General features: G+C 41.2%; 1 protein-coding gene across 1 annotated transcript in view; it reads left to right on the top strand.

Moving 5' to 3' along the window:
- The window catches only part of SYP (synaptophysin), a 28,030-nt gene that overhangs the window by 4,506 nt on the left and 7,385 nt on the right, over positions 1 to 16,139 (top strand). The window contains exons 2-6 of the mRNA XM_007420527.3: positions 661 to 726; positions 8,485 to 8,609; positions 9,621 to 9,819; positions 10,691 to 10,882; positions 15,348 to 15,648. Of these exons, the coding sequence (XP_007420589.1) occupies positions 661 to 726; positions 8,485 to 8,609; positions 9,621 to 9,819; positions 10,691 to 10,882; positions 15,348 to 15,644 (879 nt within the window). The 3' untranslated portion in view covers positions 15,645 to 15,648. The remainder of the gene's footprint in view (positions 1 to 660; positions 727 to 8,484; positions 8,610 to 9,620; positions 9,820 to 10,690; positions 10,883 to 15,347; positions 15,649 to 16,139) is intronic.

Genomic DNA, 16,139 nt, shown 5'->3' on the forward strand with positions numbered 1-16,139 from the left:
TGCAAATCAGGTTAAATAGGATTGGGGTAGTAAAGGTTTCCTGAGTATCGGTTACAAGGGAGGCCAGAGGAAATCCAGTTAGAACTTTCCCTCACTTGGCATCCTCTAGATGTGTTGGGACTGGAAATCTCAGAATTCCTAGGACTTCTTGGGGTGTCATCCAAACATATCCAGAAGACGTCAGGTTGGGGCAGCCTGACTTAGCTGGACATGTTCAGCTCTGTGCCACTTCCCTGTGTGATTCCAATACTATTCTGTTTTGTGGTTGTTAGAAAAAACAAAGCTGAATTAATTATCCTGAGATGTCTGGCAGAGCGCTTCCAACTACACTTTCTGTTTTTCAGCATGTCTGGTCTTGTTGAAAACATGCAGATCCAGCCCACTGGGTGGATCCCAACTGATCAGAGCAGTGGAGAGGAAAAAAACCTTAATCACTTTTCTGGGTGAGACAAATGGAGAGAGGACAAGGGTCCATGGAGCTACATGGTCATATACCCATCTTTTGTACTCATTCGGTTCCAGATTCAACCCTCAGCTTGTCCAGCTGAAAGATGTCAAAGGCCTATGACTTTGGACCAGTACAGGTTTCTGCTTAATGCAGCATCTTAGATGTATAAATTCCACAGGCTTCTAAACCAAATTTCCCTTCTGTCTTCACAGCTTGTGGCGGTTGGACAGTTCCGGGTCCTGAAGGAGCCCCTGGGTTTTGTAAAGTTGCTAGAATGGGTGAGTCTACCATACCACCACCCCTACAAGCCAAGAGGAGTCTGTCTAACTGATCATCCTGCTTAGAATTGAGACAGATGCTCCATAGGACAGTGTTTGCTTGTTCCTTCTGCCAAAGTTGCATCTATCTCTTAAAGGTGGAGAAGGTCTGCCTTCTTTGGCATCTGGCCACTTATATTCTGCTCCTAAGCCCAGGCTGGGCTCCATCTGTGTGTGATGTGAGGACTAGGGCTGAGAGATAAGTTTCCCAGGTGCCATCCCCAGCAGGATTTTACTGTTTAATATTGGATGGTCTCAAGTGTGGAAGATGTATCTCACTCCACCCTGTGCTACCTCCAGAATTATAGGGGTTGCCAATCACCCCTGGCCTAGACCTTACAATAGTATGCTGGAGCACAGTCTGTTTCCTGAAGTATTGAAGCAGGTCAGGCAGAGTGTTCTTCCAATCATCTGGAAATTCTCCCCATCACAATCACTGTGACCATAGGAACCTAGCAGGATGGAAGGCAGGGAAACAGGGAGAAAGCGCTATCATGATAGTGCTGGGATTTACTAGTGATGGTAAACACTAGTTTACATACAGGAGAGATAGTGCAAAAGAGAGACCTCCTACCTTAGATAGAAAAGTGGCCAAGAAGGATGCTCTGCCAGGAACAGAATGGAAATCCAAGCTACATTCCACCAGAAAGGCAGAAAACACTCTTTGAGGCCCTTATCTACATCTATCTACCTATCAGTCTGATTGATATGTATTCTAACAACTAGATAATTGGGAAAGATAGTGAGATAAAATGGATGGGCCAATCCACAAGGAGAGTTTCTCACACAACACTCATGGAAAGAAATACTGTATCACACAGCAGTGGGGTACCTATTGTCTTTGAGCTCTTGCTGAATTAATTAATTAGTTTTGGTGGGTGATGATGATGATGATATTAACAATGCACCACCATTCTCAACTGTCACAGAAACTAGGGAAGATGCTTGAAACTATGACTTCTGACTAAAAGTTTGAACCTGCATCTTTCCAGTTCTGCCCACCTATCTGACCTTCGTTGCTCCCCCCTTAAAAAAAAGTTAAGCAGGATTGAAACGGGTTAATTCTTGGAAAAGAGGCCATTAAGAAATCTTTAAAAAGGCAATGCAAACCACTTCCATATTGCTGCCAAGAAAACTATACAGTGTGGACATGGCTATGTAGACATCAGGAGCTGAACACAACTTGAGGAACCCTTTCCAATTATTTCGTAGTCTTAGTCTGATATTCTATTATATCACTTTAGACCTATTACAAATCCACAATTGCCAGAATGAATGCTTATTAAGTAATAATCATAAGAGCCAGTGTTGCATAGCAGTTAAAGTGTTGGGCTGGGAGTGGAGAGACTCAGGTCTAGTCTAACTTCAGCCAAGGAACCTCATTGGCTAATGTCAGGTCCCTTTCTTTCAACCCAACCTCACGGAGTTGCTGTTGTGAGGAAAAATGGGAGAAGGTCATGTTGTGCACACCACCTTGGGGAAAACTGGATATAAATATAACAAATAAATATCAACATGGCATAAATCTGAAAGCTGGAGTTGGAAAAAGTAGTGCTAGACATTAGAAGTTAAGTGACAATTCTGGACCATAATAATTAAAACAGAATATAGAGAATAGTATCCAAACATATATATGCAAACCAATAACTACTGATTTCAAACATCTTTTTGGCCATAACAGTGGGAGTACCAATTCTTCCTTTCATACCATTCTATTGTAAGAAACAGCAAGTATTTTAGACCACACACAATGAGATCTAAAATAAAAACAGCCCTTAGAAAAATCAGGAGGATTAGAAGCGCTTTGGAGCTTAGGATGGAAAATTCAGACGCTTGTCCCTAATTAACGGAGAGCACAATCCATAGGGAATCTCCCTGTTTTATTGCAATGACGGTAGCTGTATTAGAGCACAGTAAGAACTGGGGTGCGTGCAGGAACATTGGTCGATGCCCAGAAGAGGTATATTCGGTATATCTGTCTCTGCCATTAAAACCTGGTAAGCAGGGTTGAGGCCTCATTAGTATTCAAATGAGAGATTTCGAGGGATGCCCAGGGCTGTAGGCGAGAGTGGAAAATCAAAACACTCTGTAAGCAGCAGCGATTCACTTCTGTATTGCTGCTACCAGGATGCGTCCATGAAGTCACCATGAGCCAACTTGACTTGGAGAAGATCTTATCTTTTTATTTTAAGCCGTGGTGTCATCACAGGTTATTATATCGAGATACCACTGAAAACTAACACTGAGCCAATAGGAGTTACATTTACACTGCAGCAGCAGCATGTCTACTCAGAAGTAAGTCCAATTGAAATACAGTAGAATTACAGCCCTTACCTGGAATATTAAACAATCCAGTCATTTTTTATAAAATATAGGCTAACCGTCAAGAATGTAAACACTTAAAGTTGCTCAATATTCAGTTAAATGAAGCACACAGAAAATAGAGAGCAATATCCTTTAAAAAATATCTCCATTTGGCTGATTGAAGAGAAGGGAAGGAGCAGAAGGAATGCTCCATAGATGGATAAAGGGGGAGGGATGAGTCAAAATGTGGAGCTTTAGAATCTTCCCCTCCCCCCGGCCTGTCATACATGGGCTGCAATATTTCAGATGACCATTGGATGGCAGCCAAGAGTTAAACCTCTTTGCTCTCATTGCTGCCATCTAATGATTGAGCAGATCTTTGCAGCTCAGAGGGAGGGCTACTCTTCCTCTTCCTCCCCCCAAAACCACAGTAGCTAAGCACATTAAATAGCTTTCTCCAGCCTACTGCCTTCCAAATAAATTGGACTATAGCTCCCATAGTACCTGGAAATTATGGGCATTGTGATCCAAAATAGCTGGAGAGCCCCAGGTTGGTGAAAATTGCTCTGAACAATTATTTTGGCATTAAACTTAACCTGATAATTTCAACTCCTGTATAAGCACATACCCATTCTGAACATTTTCTTTCGTATCACCAATATCCCACATGAAAAAAGGAGACTTTACAAACCAAATTTTGAACTGGGAAGCCATTGAGTGATACCTAGCCATTCCAGAACCTAAAAGCAACTGCTTTATGGTTTGAAGTTTCTCCTCCTCATGCAAATAAATTCAGAAAACCCTACAGGCACCAGCACTGTATCACTGCTGATGTCAACATTTCTGCTCACACATGTTGTTTAAAACAAGGAGAAGGAGGAGAATACTAGAGGGCAAAAGTGATTGTTGTTTGTTTAATAGAAACATAAATGAATAATAGAGGGGGACATAACCATAAATAAGGCCCTTGAGGTTGAAGCCATCCTGGATTTTGGATGCTGAAAGATATGATTCCGTATAACCTTTGCAATTTGGCATGTCTTTTCCTGAGAAATTCTGGAGGTCAAGATTTTCCCTACTGGGTAGAGCAAGGATACCAAACCTTTGGGCCAATGGGCACGTTTGGAATTTTGAGAGCCTGTTACAGGCATTCCTGGAACAATGGTTACTATGGGAGACGTGGCCAATCCCAAACACCCGTATCTACCAAAAATCAAACAAAGCTCTTGCCTGCAGCCACTCAACATTTTCTAATAATCCCCCTGGAATTGAAAATAGGGCTTATGCTTTAGTACAGTAGGCTTTAGTCCTGATCCATCCTTGTGTCTATATCAGTGTTTCTCAACCTTAGCAACTTTAAGATGTGTGGACTTCAACTCTTTGCTCTGCAGCATGCCGGCTTCCTATTTGGAAAAAAAACCCTTAATGTTGTTTTTTTTAAAAATAAAAATAAGGTTAGGTGTGATAGTCAGCTTGTTGGCCTCAAAGAAATATGCTGTGCAGATTGTTGCTTCCTGGATGTCTTACTGAGGGACATGTAGTATCTATATCAGTGTTTCTCAGCCTTAGCAACTTTAAGGTGTGTGGACTTCAACTCTCAGAATTCCCCAGCCAGCATGGCTGGCTGGGGAATTCTGGGAGTTGAAGTCCACACATCTTAAAGTTGCTAAGGTTGAGAAACACTGATATAGACACAAGGATGGATCAGGACTAAACCCTTCTTCCAGCATAGCCTGGAGCATATCAAGACCTCAAAGCCGGTTTCCCCTGGTTGTGCTTTCTTAAATCTATATCCTGGCCCCAGAGGCTTTAAATAAATCCTAAATCCCTTTATCTGTCAGCTTCACCAGCACTTCTTAATCCACTTTTTATTATGTAGTTTGCAAAGACTAGTCTGGAAGTACATTTGCACTGAGATTTGGGAAGTGCTCAGAAGTGCCTGCCTTCGGAGACTCCAGCAGCTTCCTTCTCTATCTGCCCAGAACTTTCCACAGAGAAGGGGTTTGGCCCTTGGCGCAGATTTCTTCTCGGACCAGAAGGGCTCTATTCTGATTCCTTAAAGGCACATTATTTCACTATTTTGCGGGGGGGTGCCCTACATTTTTCTAGGCAAAGCCTTCCATTGTACTTACAAACTCCAGAGTTGTGGGTCTTGACTGTCACTACCAAGCTATTTTTCCTAGCCAACCTCACAGTTGTCTGCAGTGGGGTAAGTCGGAGGAAAAGGTCGGCGTACTACTTTCCAATTGCGCAGTCTTCCACTTGCATCCCAAGCTTGAGTTGCAGTTCAGTTGAACCCATCCCTGAGCAAGTGAACCTGAACTAGCTTGATACAGTAGCTTCATGCCAAGCCGTGCGAATAGCTTAGAAACTCTGGGTGTGCACATGTGGACAAAAAAAGGTGAGCCTCTGCTTTATCTTGGAACCAGTTTCTCCCCACTTTTATTTATTTGTCTTGGGGGCCTGTAGGAAGCTCCTTCTCTTGCATGAACCCTTCTGACCCTATCAGCATTCCAAGGGAGAATATTATCCCCTGATATAAAACCATCTGGGGGAAGGGACTTCAGATTAATGAGGATTGCGCACATTCAGCAGACACAGAACGCTGTGCAATGGGATGGAGAATCCAGGGAGAAACGTAGCCAGCTGGCTGGAACCCTGAATACCACGCTGTTCCTTTTTATTGAGGTTCCCACTTGCCTTCTGCCTTTGGAAACCATTTCATTAAAGGGATTTAAGCGCCTCACAATCTAATTCATGGTGGCACACTTGAAAAGCCGTCCAGCAGCAATCACGGTACAGCCGGTCTTCAAACCACGGATCTCTCCTGGCTCGGTGGGCTGAGCCCAGGCGTGGAGTGGTGGCTGATGCAGAGGTGGAAGACAGCAAAGTGGGTCAGGGCTGGGTTAATATCTGGTCCCTCCCCGATCAGACTCTGGGAGGAGGAGGAGATTAAAAGGAGAGGGATAAGGCTCGCTCTCTCCCACCCTCGTTCTGTGGCAAATTTTGCTCTAAAAATATCTGTGATCGCACAGTGATTTCTCAGCTGACCCATGATGACTGTAAACCAGATGCCTCCTGCCGCCCCCCATCCTGGGCAAGGCCGAAATGATCCCTTCCAGCGCCAAGGGTTACAGCAGCCCGTGCTGGAAGACAGCCGCCTGCCCGTTTTCTTCCTAGAGCGCCCCCTGCTGGCCCAAGGGAAGCCAGCGGCACTTGCCTTCCCCCAGCCCTATTGCTGAGGCAGACAGAAATAGCCCTGTGACTCATATGGGTGCAGGCATTGCTCACTAGCGAGAGGCTGGCTTGCTAGAAATGGAGGTGCGTTGGTATCAACTGAGAGAAAGGGCCATGTATGAGAAAAGACGTGTTTTGTGGAGAGGGAGAGCCCTCTGAAGCCACGCTGGGCTTATAACGTGTTTCAAAAATATATTTCCACGCAAAGTGGCACAAGGTTCAACAGCGTACTGTATCATATGCCTCAGCTGGAGCGTACTTCAGATCGGCTTGGAGAAACGATGGATGCTAAAGGTCTACTAACTTTCTTTTCAAGTCCCTAGTTCTCACTGAGGTAGTAAATCTGCAGCTGGGTTGTACCTTTCACAACTGGGCGGTGCCACATTAGGCGATTTCTGTACACCAAAAATCCTCATATGCATAGCAGCAGAAGCCGTATAACACAGGAGGGAAAAAAATTGGGAGGAGATTAGACTCTTCTGAATTCTAGAAACTCCACCCACAGCTTGTAATTCATTTCTAATCATGTAAAAATGTGTATTAGCATAACATGTATTCCTTCTCTCTGTGAAACTGGGAAACCACATTTTTGGGATGGAGGTAGTGAGCTAGGAGATCTCTAGCATAAATTACAAGAGCCTTTAACATTTTTTCATGATATTTGCATTATAGTCCATATAACATTTAACAGACAAAAATAAAACGGTAGTATTCAATAAAACATATGATTAAAATTATCTAAAATTCTTAAACAAAAGATATATATTGTATTAGGATGAATCTACAACTACTGCAGTCCTTTCATATATTATTAAAGCTAGAGCATATAGCCTTCACCAAATTAAAACTCCCAGACTCCTTCAAGGGAAGCTGTGGGCTTTTTAATTGTATAAATTTGATGCATGTTTGTGATATAGCAAAACAACTGCCTGCAGCTTTTCAAGGTTTTGTTGTTTTTTAACTGAACAGCTATAGTTGTCAAAATGTGGTTCTTTTCAAATGAAAATTCAAATTAGATGCTAATCCTTGGTAAGGAGATAAAATAGTTTGAGGGGATACTGAATGTGGAAAAGAGAGTGACAGAAGACAAGACTAAGCGCCCTCCACTCTTCTTTGGAGCCTGCCAAATCTGGTTTTGTTTTTGTTTTTTAAAAAGCTTGTTTGGAAACAGCATTACATGCACCTTTATTATGTTTAGTTTGGCCTTCAGATACCTGAGTTAATCAACCCAACTGGTTGGATTTTTTAAAAACCTAACGCGGATTTTAAAGAACAAAAATATTTAAAGATGCAATAGTACAGCAATGATTATATCTAAGAGCAGTTTCACCATTTTCACCACCCGAACCCTTGCAAGCAAAAATCTCAGGACACCATTGTGCTCCTCCCTGGTGCCTTTCTCACCATGAGCTGTTCATGTGCTGGCCAATTGACCAGTCATGGAGGGCAAACACCAGCAGCCAATCCCTGGCCCTTTATTTATTTATTTATCATATGTATATGGCCGCCCATCTCAAAAAATGTGACTCATTCTAACCTATCAGTCCAAGGAGCCAGGATAAGGCACCAGTGAGAAATCGTTCACCTCCAGGCTCTAGCATTTTAACTGCAAGACTGGGAAACGCTTCTTCTACACTGTTGGGCCAGACGTTAATTGGCACACTGGAGGAGTTTGGGGGAAAAGTCTTTAAAATATTTGCTGGGGGGGAACTGGCAGTATAAATGTTTAAACTCACAGGTATAATCAGCATTACAGTATGACATCTTATAACATTAACAACTTATTTGATGTAGAAGGGGGGGAAAAATCCAGATTCAATATTTCAAAGAGGATGGTGCGCATTTCACAAAAAGTCAACACTTAATGCAAAACTAACCATCCATTGTGATATTTGCAGGAAACTTAGTTCAGTTCTCTAATGTAACAAATGGCTTCCACTGCAGTTTTTTTTCCAGGAATGTACAATATTTACACATGACCACTAAATATCTTTGAAATCTGTACCATTTCTTAATATGTCTCCAGCCTTTTTGCTTGTCCGGTGCCACACTTTCTGACAGGTAGCACGATAAATGGGATTGTTGCTGAGTAGATTTTAGAATTTCCTGTGAAGTTTGGAAACTGCATTTCACTCACATTCACTCCCCCTTTCTCTGTCTCATTCTCTTTTTCCCCAGTTCTTTTCCATTTTTGCATTTGCGACGTGTGGCAGCTACTCTGGACAATTCCGTCTCAGCGTCAACTGTCCCAACAAGAATGAGAGCAAACTCAATATAGAAGTGGAGTTTTCCTACCCCTTCCGGTGAGTTAAGACTTAGTTGGGGCCATTCAGGGAAACTGCAAGGAAACCACTGGTGGGCCAAGGTTCACACCAAAGATGCAGTTTATGGACAAGGACGCAGCTCTGGTCATTCCAGAAATAAGCAGCCAGCCAACCAGTGATCTGCACTCCTTGTTTTTGACAGTCTGTCCAACGCCTGGTAGAATTTCAGGAGTCTCAAAAGGCTAAGCAGGGTGAAACTAGGTTAATACTTGGATGGAAGCCCATCAAGAGATGCTAACATTGTAGGCTAGACTAGAAAGCCAACAAATATCCAGGAGGAAAGGAATGGCAAACCACTTCATACTGATACCAAGAAAACAATTGGACACTAGAAGGAGGGGGCAACACAAAGGGAACTTTATCTTTTCTGGATAAACAGCAGAAGACAAGTTTGGGCTCCTGATATATATGTCGGTGGGTGGGTGCGTGGAGGCACGCGCCTATGCATGTCTACATGTGTGTGCGTTTCCAGCAGTCATCCAGAGAAGTCCAAGGAGCCCATTAGCAGAGCATATTAATTATTAATCCTCAACATGTTGCGCTGAGGGATATACTTCCTCTGAACCTTGAGGATCTATCCACTGGTCATGGCTAATAGCTATTACTGCTATGAATTAGACTTCTTCGTGAATTTGGCTAATCACTTTTTCATAATCAATGACTCATCATGTGGCAGTAATCTGCATTAATAAATTATGACCTTACACGGGAAAAATGTTGCTTTTGTCTCTCCAGTTCTTGAGAAGAATGTGATCCTGGTTTCACATGTACTGAGAAAGGGTGAAATGTTTCTCTCTCTCTCTGAAACTCTGTGTGGTCCTCCTGTAGTACTAGGCAGCTTTTCTTGGAGTAACAACCTTCCAAACGGGATGCTGGGAACTGTAATCCCACCCAACAACAAACACCTAGTCCAGTGTAATCAAAGTTCACCCATACTGGCTGCCTTTCTTCTGTGAATTCCTGTTACAGATTCTTTTCTCTCTTCTCCAGGCTCCATCAGGTGTATTTTGATGCTCCCACCTGTAAAGGAAGTGAACAAGACAAGATTTTCTTGGTTGGAGACTACTCTTCCTCTGCTGAATTCTTTGTCACCATTGCAGTCTTCGCCTTCCTTTATTCTCTAGCTGCGACTGTTGTCTACATCTTCATGCAGGATAAATACAGGGAGAACAACAAGGGGCCCATGGTTGTGAGTACAGCCATAGGATGGTGGGATTGCCACGAGCCATTAAGGCACATGTGTCAGACCGGATACAAGCTCCCTTTTCTATTTGATTGAATTAACTTCAGCAGGAGTACTGGGCTCTGAAGAGTACATCTAGAAGGGCAAAGAAGCATTTGGAAAACCTGCTACTAGGGTTGACCCTTCCATTGGGAGGGGTCAAACTTCAGCCACCATTAAATAATAACTACACATTCAGGTTGTTCATGCCCCACCTGCTTGAATAAAGAGTGCCTTTTGAATATTCTGTTTTGTGCATCAAAATATTAGATGTTAACTTGGAACAGGAAGTTAAATTGATGACAGCACAAGGCAGAGTGTCTAGAGTATGTTGAACTAAAGATGAATTAAATGAAGGGTTCTTTATTTATTTTGAATATTGCCGTAGTGCTATAGTTTAGCACACTATGATTTTATCCCAGTGGTGACCCACCAAGTGTATTGCAATCATTAGTGCCAGGTGGGGGCTCCTCCACAGTTTGAGAAACCAATTTTTATTTACCGCCAGGGCCTATTGTTCCAAAATAGTGGCTTACCTGAGGCCACCGAATTATCTTCTAGCTGAGGTGAGATTTAAATAATCAGTTAGCCAATTTAAGATCTTGGGCTTGGGTGACAGACCTAACTCTGGCATTAGGCTGCTTGTTGTTTCAGCCTTCCTTTCTTCTACCTGTGCTGTGTTAGGGTGGGGTGTGCTGGGAGGACATGGCAGAATCTTACTAATGCATTTCAGGGGAGGCTTCTAATATCCACTGACCAGATCTCCAGAGGTTTACTTCATGCTTTGGATAATCTTAACTGTAACTTTGTCGTTATTTCTTTCTTCTTCTTGCTGCAGGATTTCATTGTCACAGCTGTTTTTGTGTTCATGTGGTTGGTGAGCTCTTGTGCTTGGGCCAAGGGGCTTTCAGATGTCAAGGAGGCCACCGACCCTGATAATGTGATAGAAGGCATGTCCATGTGCAAGGAAGCAGGGGTCAAATGCAAGGAGGAGCATGAGCCCGTCACTTCTGGCCTCAACACCTCTGTGGTTAGTCCTCCAGGCTGCTGTCATAGGAATATGATCAAAGCCTAGATAGGGTTATTTGTATAGGGTCTATTCCTGGAAGGCTGAGCATGCATTTTGTAGTTTGTGTTCCTCAGCTTTGTTTGACTATAGCTTTATAATATCTGGTTTTTGTGCATGTCTGTTTCCAAATGGGTCTGTTCTCTATATTTTTGAAGAGTATTTGTACTTCTGGTTTTTAATTAATGAACTATGTACCAGGATGTGTTGGCTTTTTGTGCATCTGTATCTGTTGTTTTGTTAAGGATACCTGTGTCTCAACTTGGGGACATGCCTGCAGCAAGTCATAGATATGGGTATCTACTGGTAGGTGTCTTACAATGAGGCATTTTCAAGGAAGCAACCTTAACTATTGTGTTACACGAGTGTAGTATTACTGTTTGCAGGTCCAAATCAGGTCTACATGCTCTCAAATAAATCCCACAATCTTGTTTTCTGGTCTGACTCATAGCCAGGCATAATCCTTTGGTCTCAGAATGCTAGTGAATACATTTATTGTGCAATCATCCTGCCTCTTTCACTGAATTTTGTGAGACGGCCCAGGTGAGGTTCTCTCCTGTTCACAGTCCTCTCATATTTTCCCATCACTTCTCCCATCCTTCTTCTTCCCATGCACACATGTACACTGCCCTTAAGAAGAAAACACTCATTCCACACAACAGAATAGCTGCTCCTGAAGCTGACTTTTAAAATTCCAGTTTGCTTTTGCACACACAGCTGCCCTATCAGGAGAGTAAAACTGCTGCATTCCGTTTGCTTATCTATTCATGACTAAGCACTAATGACTAAGCAGAACTGCATTGCTCAAACAAGTGGGCTTTTTTCAATTGCTGTTGCAACCAGAGAACCTTTGAGGTCCTTGGGAGCTTCTCAGTGGTTTTTCCAGTGAGGTGGTTATTAATGGAGATCATTTTAAAAAATAATTTTATAAAACTTTAAAAACATTACAACTGACATTTTTACAAAAAGTGATAATTGGTATGTAATATTGTATATAAACTAAATAGGCACATAGCCATTATATAAAAGACTATAAACTTTTAAAAAGAAGCCTATATAGTCAGGAAAAAAATGAAAAACACCTAATTCTAATCTACTGGGGCGGGGGGGGGGGAGAAAAAGAAAAGACAAAGGAGAAAAGAACAGACAAAACAAACACAAAAACACAACTAAACAACTAAACAAAACTAAAAGCTCCACCCCCTACAAACCTAAATGCAATCTAATTCTAAATATATAGAGAAAATACTATTTAAAGAAGAAGAAAAAACAAAACATATCAGGCTATTCAAATAATATAACTTCAATTTCATCATGATGGTTCAGTCTTTGAACAATGAATTAAACCTAGGCCATTCAGAATCATATTGTCCAGTTTAGCATCTCCTTTAATACAAAGCTAACCTGAAGACTGAGAATTGACAAATGTCATTAAAGCAGCCTTTAGAGTCTGAGACACAAGCATTCTTCTATGAGTGCATAATTCCCTTTGTTGTAGCAGTGCAAACTTAATACATTTAACCTCGTTAATCAGTTATGTTTTTGGTACAAAATTTTATTTAGATAGGCCGTTTAACTGGAGAAAATGGGAAGGCATACACAAATTCAACTATATTTATCTTATTCCGGTGGTTCTTAAACTGGGAATAATTATCCCCAAGCGGTAATTTGGGCATACCCTGGAAGTAATGAAACAATTTGTTTTTGTTTTGTTTCTCAAATAACTTTATTAAGAATTACAAATAAAAGGAATAAAAACTAATACAAAATATAAAAAATATAGAAATACAAAAAGAAAAAGTGCAGAAAAGAAAAAAAGAAGTAACCTCCCCCTTCATCCCAGCAAGTAAAAACTATTTTAATAACTTATCTTTTAATACAACATATACTCTTTTCACCCCATAACTCATCTCTTAATTAAAAAACAAAATCCAAAAGCCTCATTATTCATTCTTGATCAGAAAAAATCCAGTAAGGGAAACAAGATATAACTAATTTTCTATTTTAACCTTGATCAAATAAGCCAACCCTGTATCCCTTCCCTGAATTTATAATGATTTTAATTTTTAACCCTTTCAATATAGTCCTGAGCTTGTTTTCTGTTCATCTTTTTTTTGACCCAAGAATCTTTCAAAACTTTAACAGACCTCTTTTGTACACCCAGTAAGTAAAGTTTGTCCTTTTTTTTAATCAGTTCTCATAAAGTCTTTCAGGGTTTTAACAGACCTCTTTTGTAGATCCAGTAAAAAAAAAGTTATCCAAATCACTTTTCTGGTTTAATAATTGTACATGTCTTTTAGGCAGTGAAACATCCATCGGTTTTATTTGTATATGCAATATATCTTTCTCCATATCTTTCTCATTACTTGACACATTTAAATCCACATACAAATTAATTTAAAACTTATTCATTGTAGCTTGTTCTTCTTCTGTAGCTTCATTAACACACAATCTGTCTATCATAGCAAGTAATTTTGAAAACCAGTATTCAAAAACATCCATTAAGGTTTTTTGCTCCATTCTTTATTTTTTTGTTAACAAAACAAATTTATTACCCTCTAGCTCCCCCTAGTGTCAAACTGTCAAGATCCTATTATCATGTTTCTTAAAAGAACCCAAGCAATTGCTATTTCCCACAAGAAGAATTCTTCTAATTAATTCAAACTTATAATTCCAAGTCCATCTGGACCCTAATCCATTGTTAACTTTCTAAAATCTGTATTCTACTCACCCTTTTGCTGTTTAAACCAAAAAAATAATTTTTTTCCACAGCTTTTAAAGTCATATTTAAAACATCTTTCTCCAAGGAAAAGGCAACTCATCCAATGAATACAGTAAAACCTTGTTGATCCGAAGGGTCTTAATATTTCCAGTACAATACAAAAATAATCCAAAAGTGATTAAAAAATAAGGCTCAGTCGAGCTTTATGTCCTTAAAAGGCTGCGTTACAGGTATGATCTTGACGGTATCCCTCCGCTCCCAGCCACTCATAAGCTGACTGCTAAACAGCAATCCCTGTGGTCTACTCATGAGGAGCAGCTGTGGGTTATCTCAACAATCTCTCCTTCCTCCGGAGAGATTTTGCCGGTCTGAATCCTGCATCCAGCCGCGATTTATCCTTGTAAACACAGTCCCGCTACCAGCAGGACATCAGCTCACCATGATGCTCGCCGAAAGCTTAGTAATGGAACAGTCTGTAATTTCTTGTTTGTGAGTCAAGAATCCAGTTTGGAACTGCCCCTGCCCAGACACTTGTGTTAAACAATACAGTCTGTTTTGTTTTGTTTTTAAATGGGGGAAATGATATGATTTAAGATCGGAAAAAGGGTAATTGGGCCAAACGATTTAAGAACCATTGTCCTATTCACTAAAAATCATGACCCTCCCCTGCACTTAAAGATGAGAAGGGGGGTGATATTTGGTTAATTGGGTGGTCCCAGCACTTTTCAATTTTTTTTTTAATGTTCCTTGATTGCATAAAATTTGAGAAAGACCTAGACATAAGCTAACTCAGAATGAGGACTTTCCTTTGCATTTCTTCAGTCTTGTGCCTTTCCACAAAATACTCTAAGGAGAAAAAATGGGCTAGTTGTACAATCCCTGTATAGTGCTTTGAGCTTCTTTCTGGAAACACCTCTGTGTGGATAGGGTTATTATTTGGCCTCTGTCTACTCTCAGTGTGCAAGGGGACACAAGAGCTGCACAGAATCAGAGAGTTGGATGGAGCTGTTAGGCCATTAAGGTTTTTTTCACTGCTTAAATTGAAATTAAAACCAATTGAGCCTTGGCTCTAATGTGGTGTTTCTCAAACTCAGCAACTTTAAGATGTGTGGACTTCAACTCCCAGGATTTCCTAGCCAGCATTTCTGGGCATTGAAGTCCACACTTCTTAAAGTTGCTGAGATTGAGAAACACTGCTCCATGGCATTCAGTTAAGTAATTAGTTCTTCTGTTAAACAGCTGCTGTCTTTGGGAAATATTTCTAAATATTCAACCAAAATCTGCCTTCCTATAACTGAAAGACATTATTTTGTATCTCCGGGATAATAAAGGACAAGCCATGACATTTTTCAATACGATGCATGGCTCCCCACAGTTATTTTTTCTCAAGGCAAAACATACAGTACCCACTTCCTTCCATCTGCCCTAGTACAGGTTTCAATTCCCTGGATAGTCCACCCTGCTCATCTTGGTACCCATCCTAGTTTGTGGGAATCTTTCTTAAAATGTAGGATCCAAAACTGGACATAGCACTTGAGGTAGGCCTGACCAATGAAAAATGGAACTGTTACTCCTCAGTGGCATTATATAATTGCTAGATTCATCTGATTGCTCAGCTGTTTTCCTTGAATGCTCTGTGCAGCGTCTTAACAGGCAGGGCTGTATATCCCCAATTCTTTCATCGACTTGCCTTCATGTTGTCCGTAGGTTTTTGGCTTCCTGAACTTGGTGCTTTGGCTTGGAAACCTATGGTTCGTATTTAAAGAGACTGGATGGAGTGCCCCCTTCATGAAGTACCCACCAGCCCAGGAGAAGCAGCCAGCACCTGATACTTATGGTGATAGCTACAACCAAGCTCCAGGATATGGACAGCAGGACACATATGGGCAGCCGGGTGGCTACCAGCCTGATTACAGCCAGCAAGGCTATGGTCAACAGGGAGACTACGGCCAGCAAGGTGGCTATGTCCAAGGCGGGCCCACTTCCTTTGCAAACCAGATGTAGGCGGGTGAGTCATGAAAACATATTATGCATGGGGAAATGGAATCCTGTAGTCCATGCATATATTGTGCAGATCAATCCCATTTTATACATGGTAAGATTTTGCATGATTGATTATGGTTCTACTGTAGATGATGGGCTACTGTAGAGAGGCAAGGACTGATCTAGGGCTCTGAAGTCTGACCCCTTTGATCACAGGAAATCTTATTTAGCTTTCTTCCCCCATGTTTGAATTTATGAGAATTCCACAGATACGGACAAAGCCTGAGGGCAGGCTTTTATCCAAGGTCCTCAGAAAGTTGAATTCTACATATGATGCCACCATACTCTGTACATTTGTTGTCCTCTGGCAGAATCATGACATACATATAGCCTTGCAAATACGTGAGCATTTAAAAAAAAATTAGCATTGTCAGAATTATACTGTCAGGTAAATTCTTTCATAGTTGATTCTGCCCATAAAAGTTCTAGTTCAGTAAATATAAGAATAGCTAGTAG

The sequence above is a fragment of the Python bivittatus genome, unplaced genomic scaffold, assembly GCF_059951505.1.
Source record: "Python bivittatus isolate LINGU-HERP-01145 unplaced genomic scaffold, Pbiv_v1 ctg000220_np1212, whole genome shotgun sequence".
Classification (NCBI taxonomy): domain Eukaryota; kingdom Metazoa; phylum Chordata; class Lepidosauria; order Squamata; family Pythonidae; genus Python; species Python bivittatus.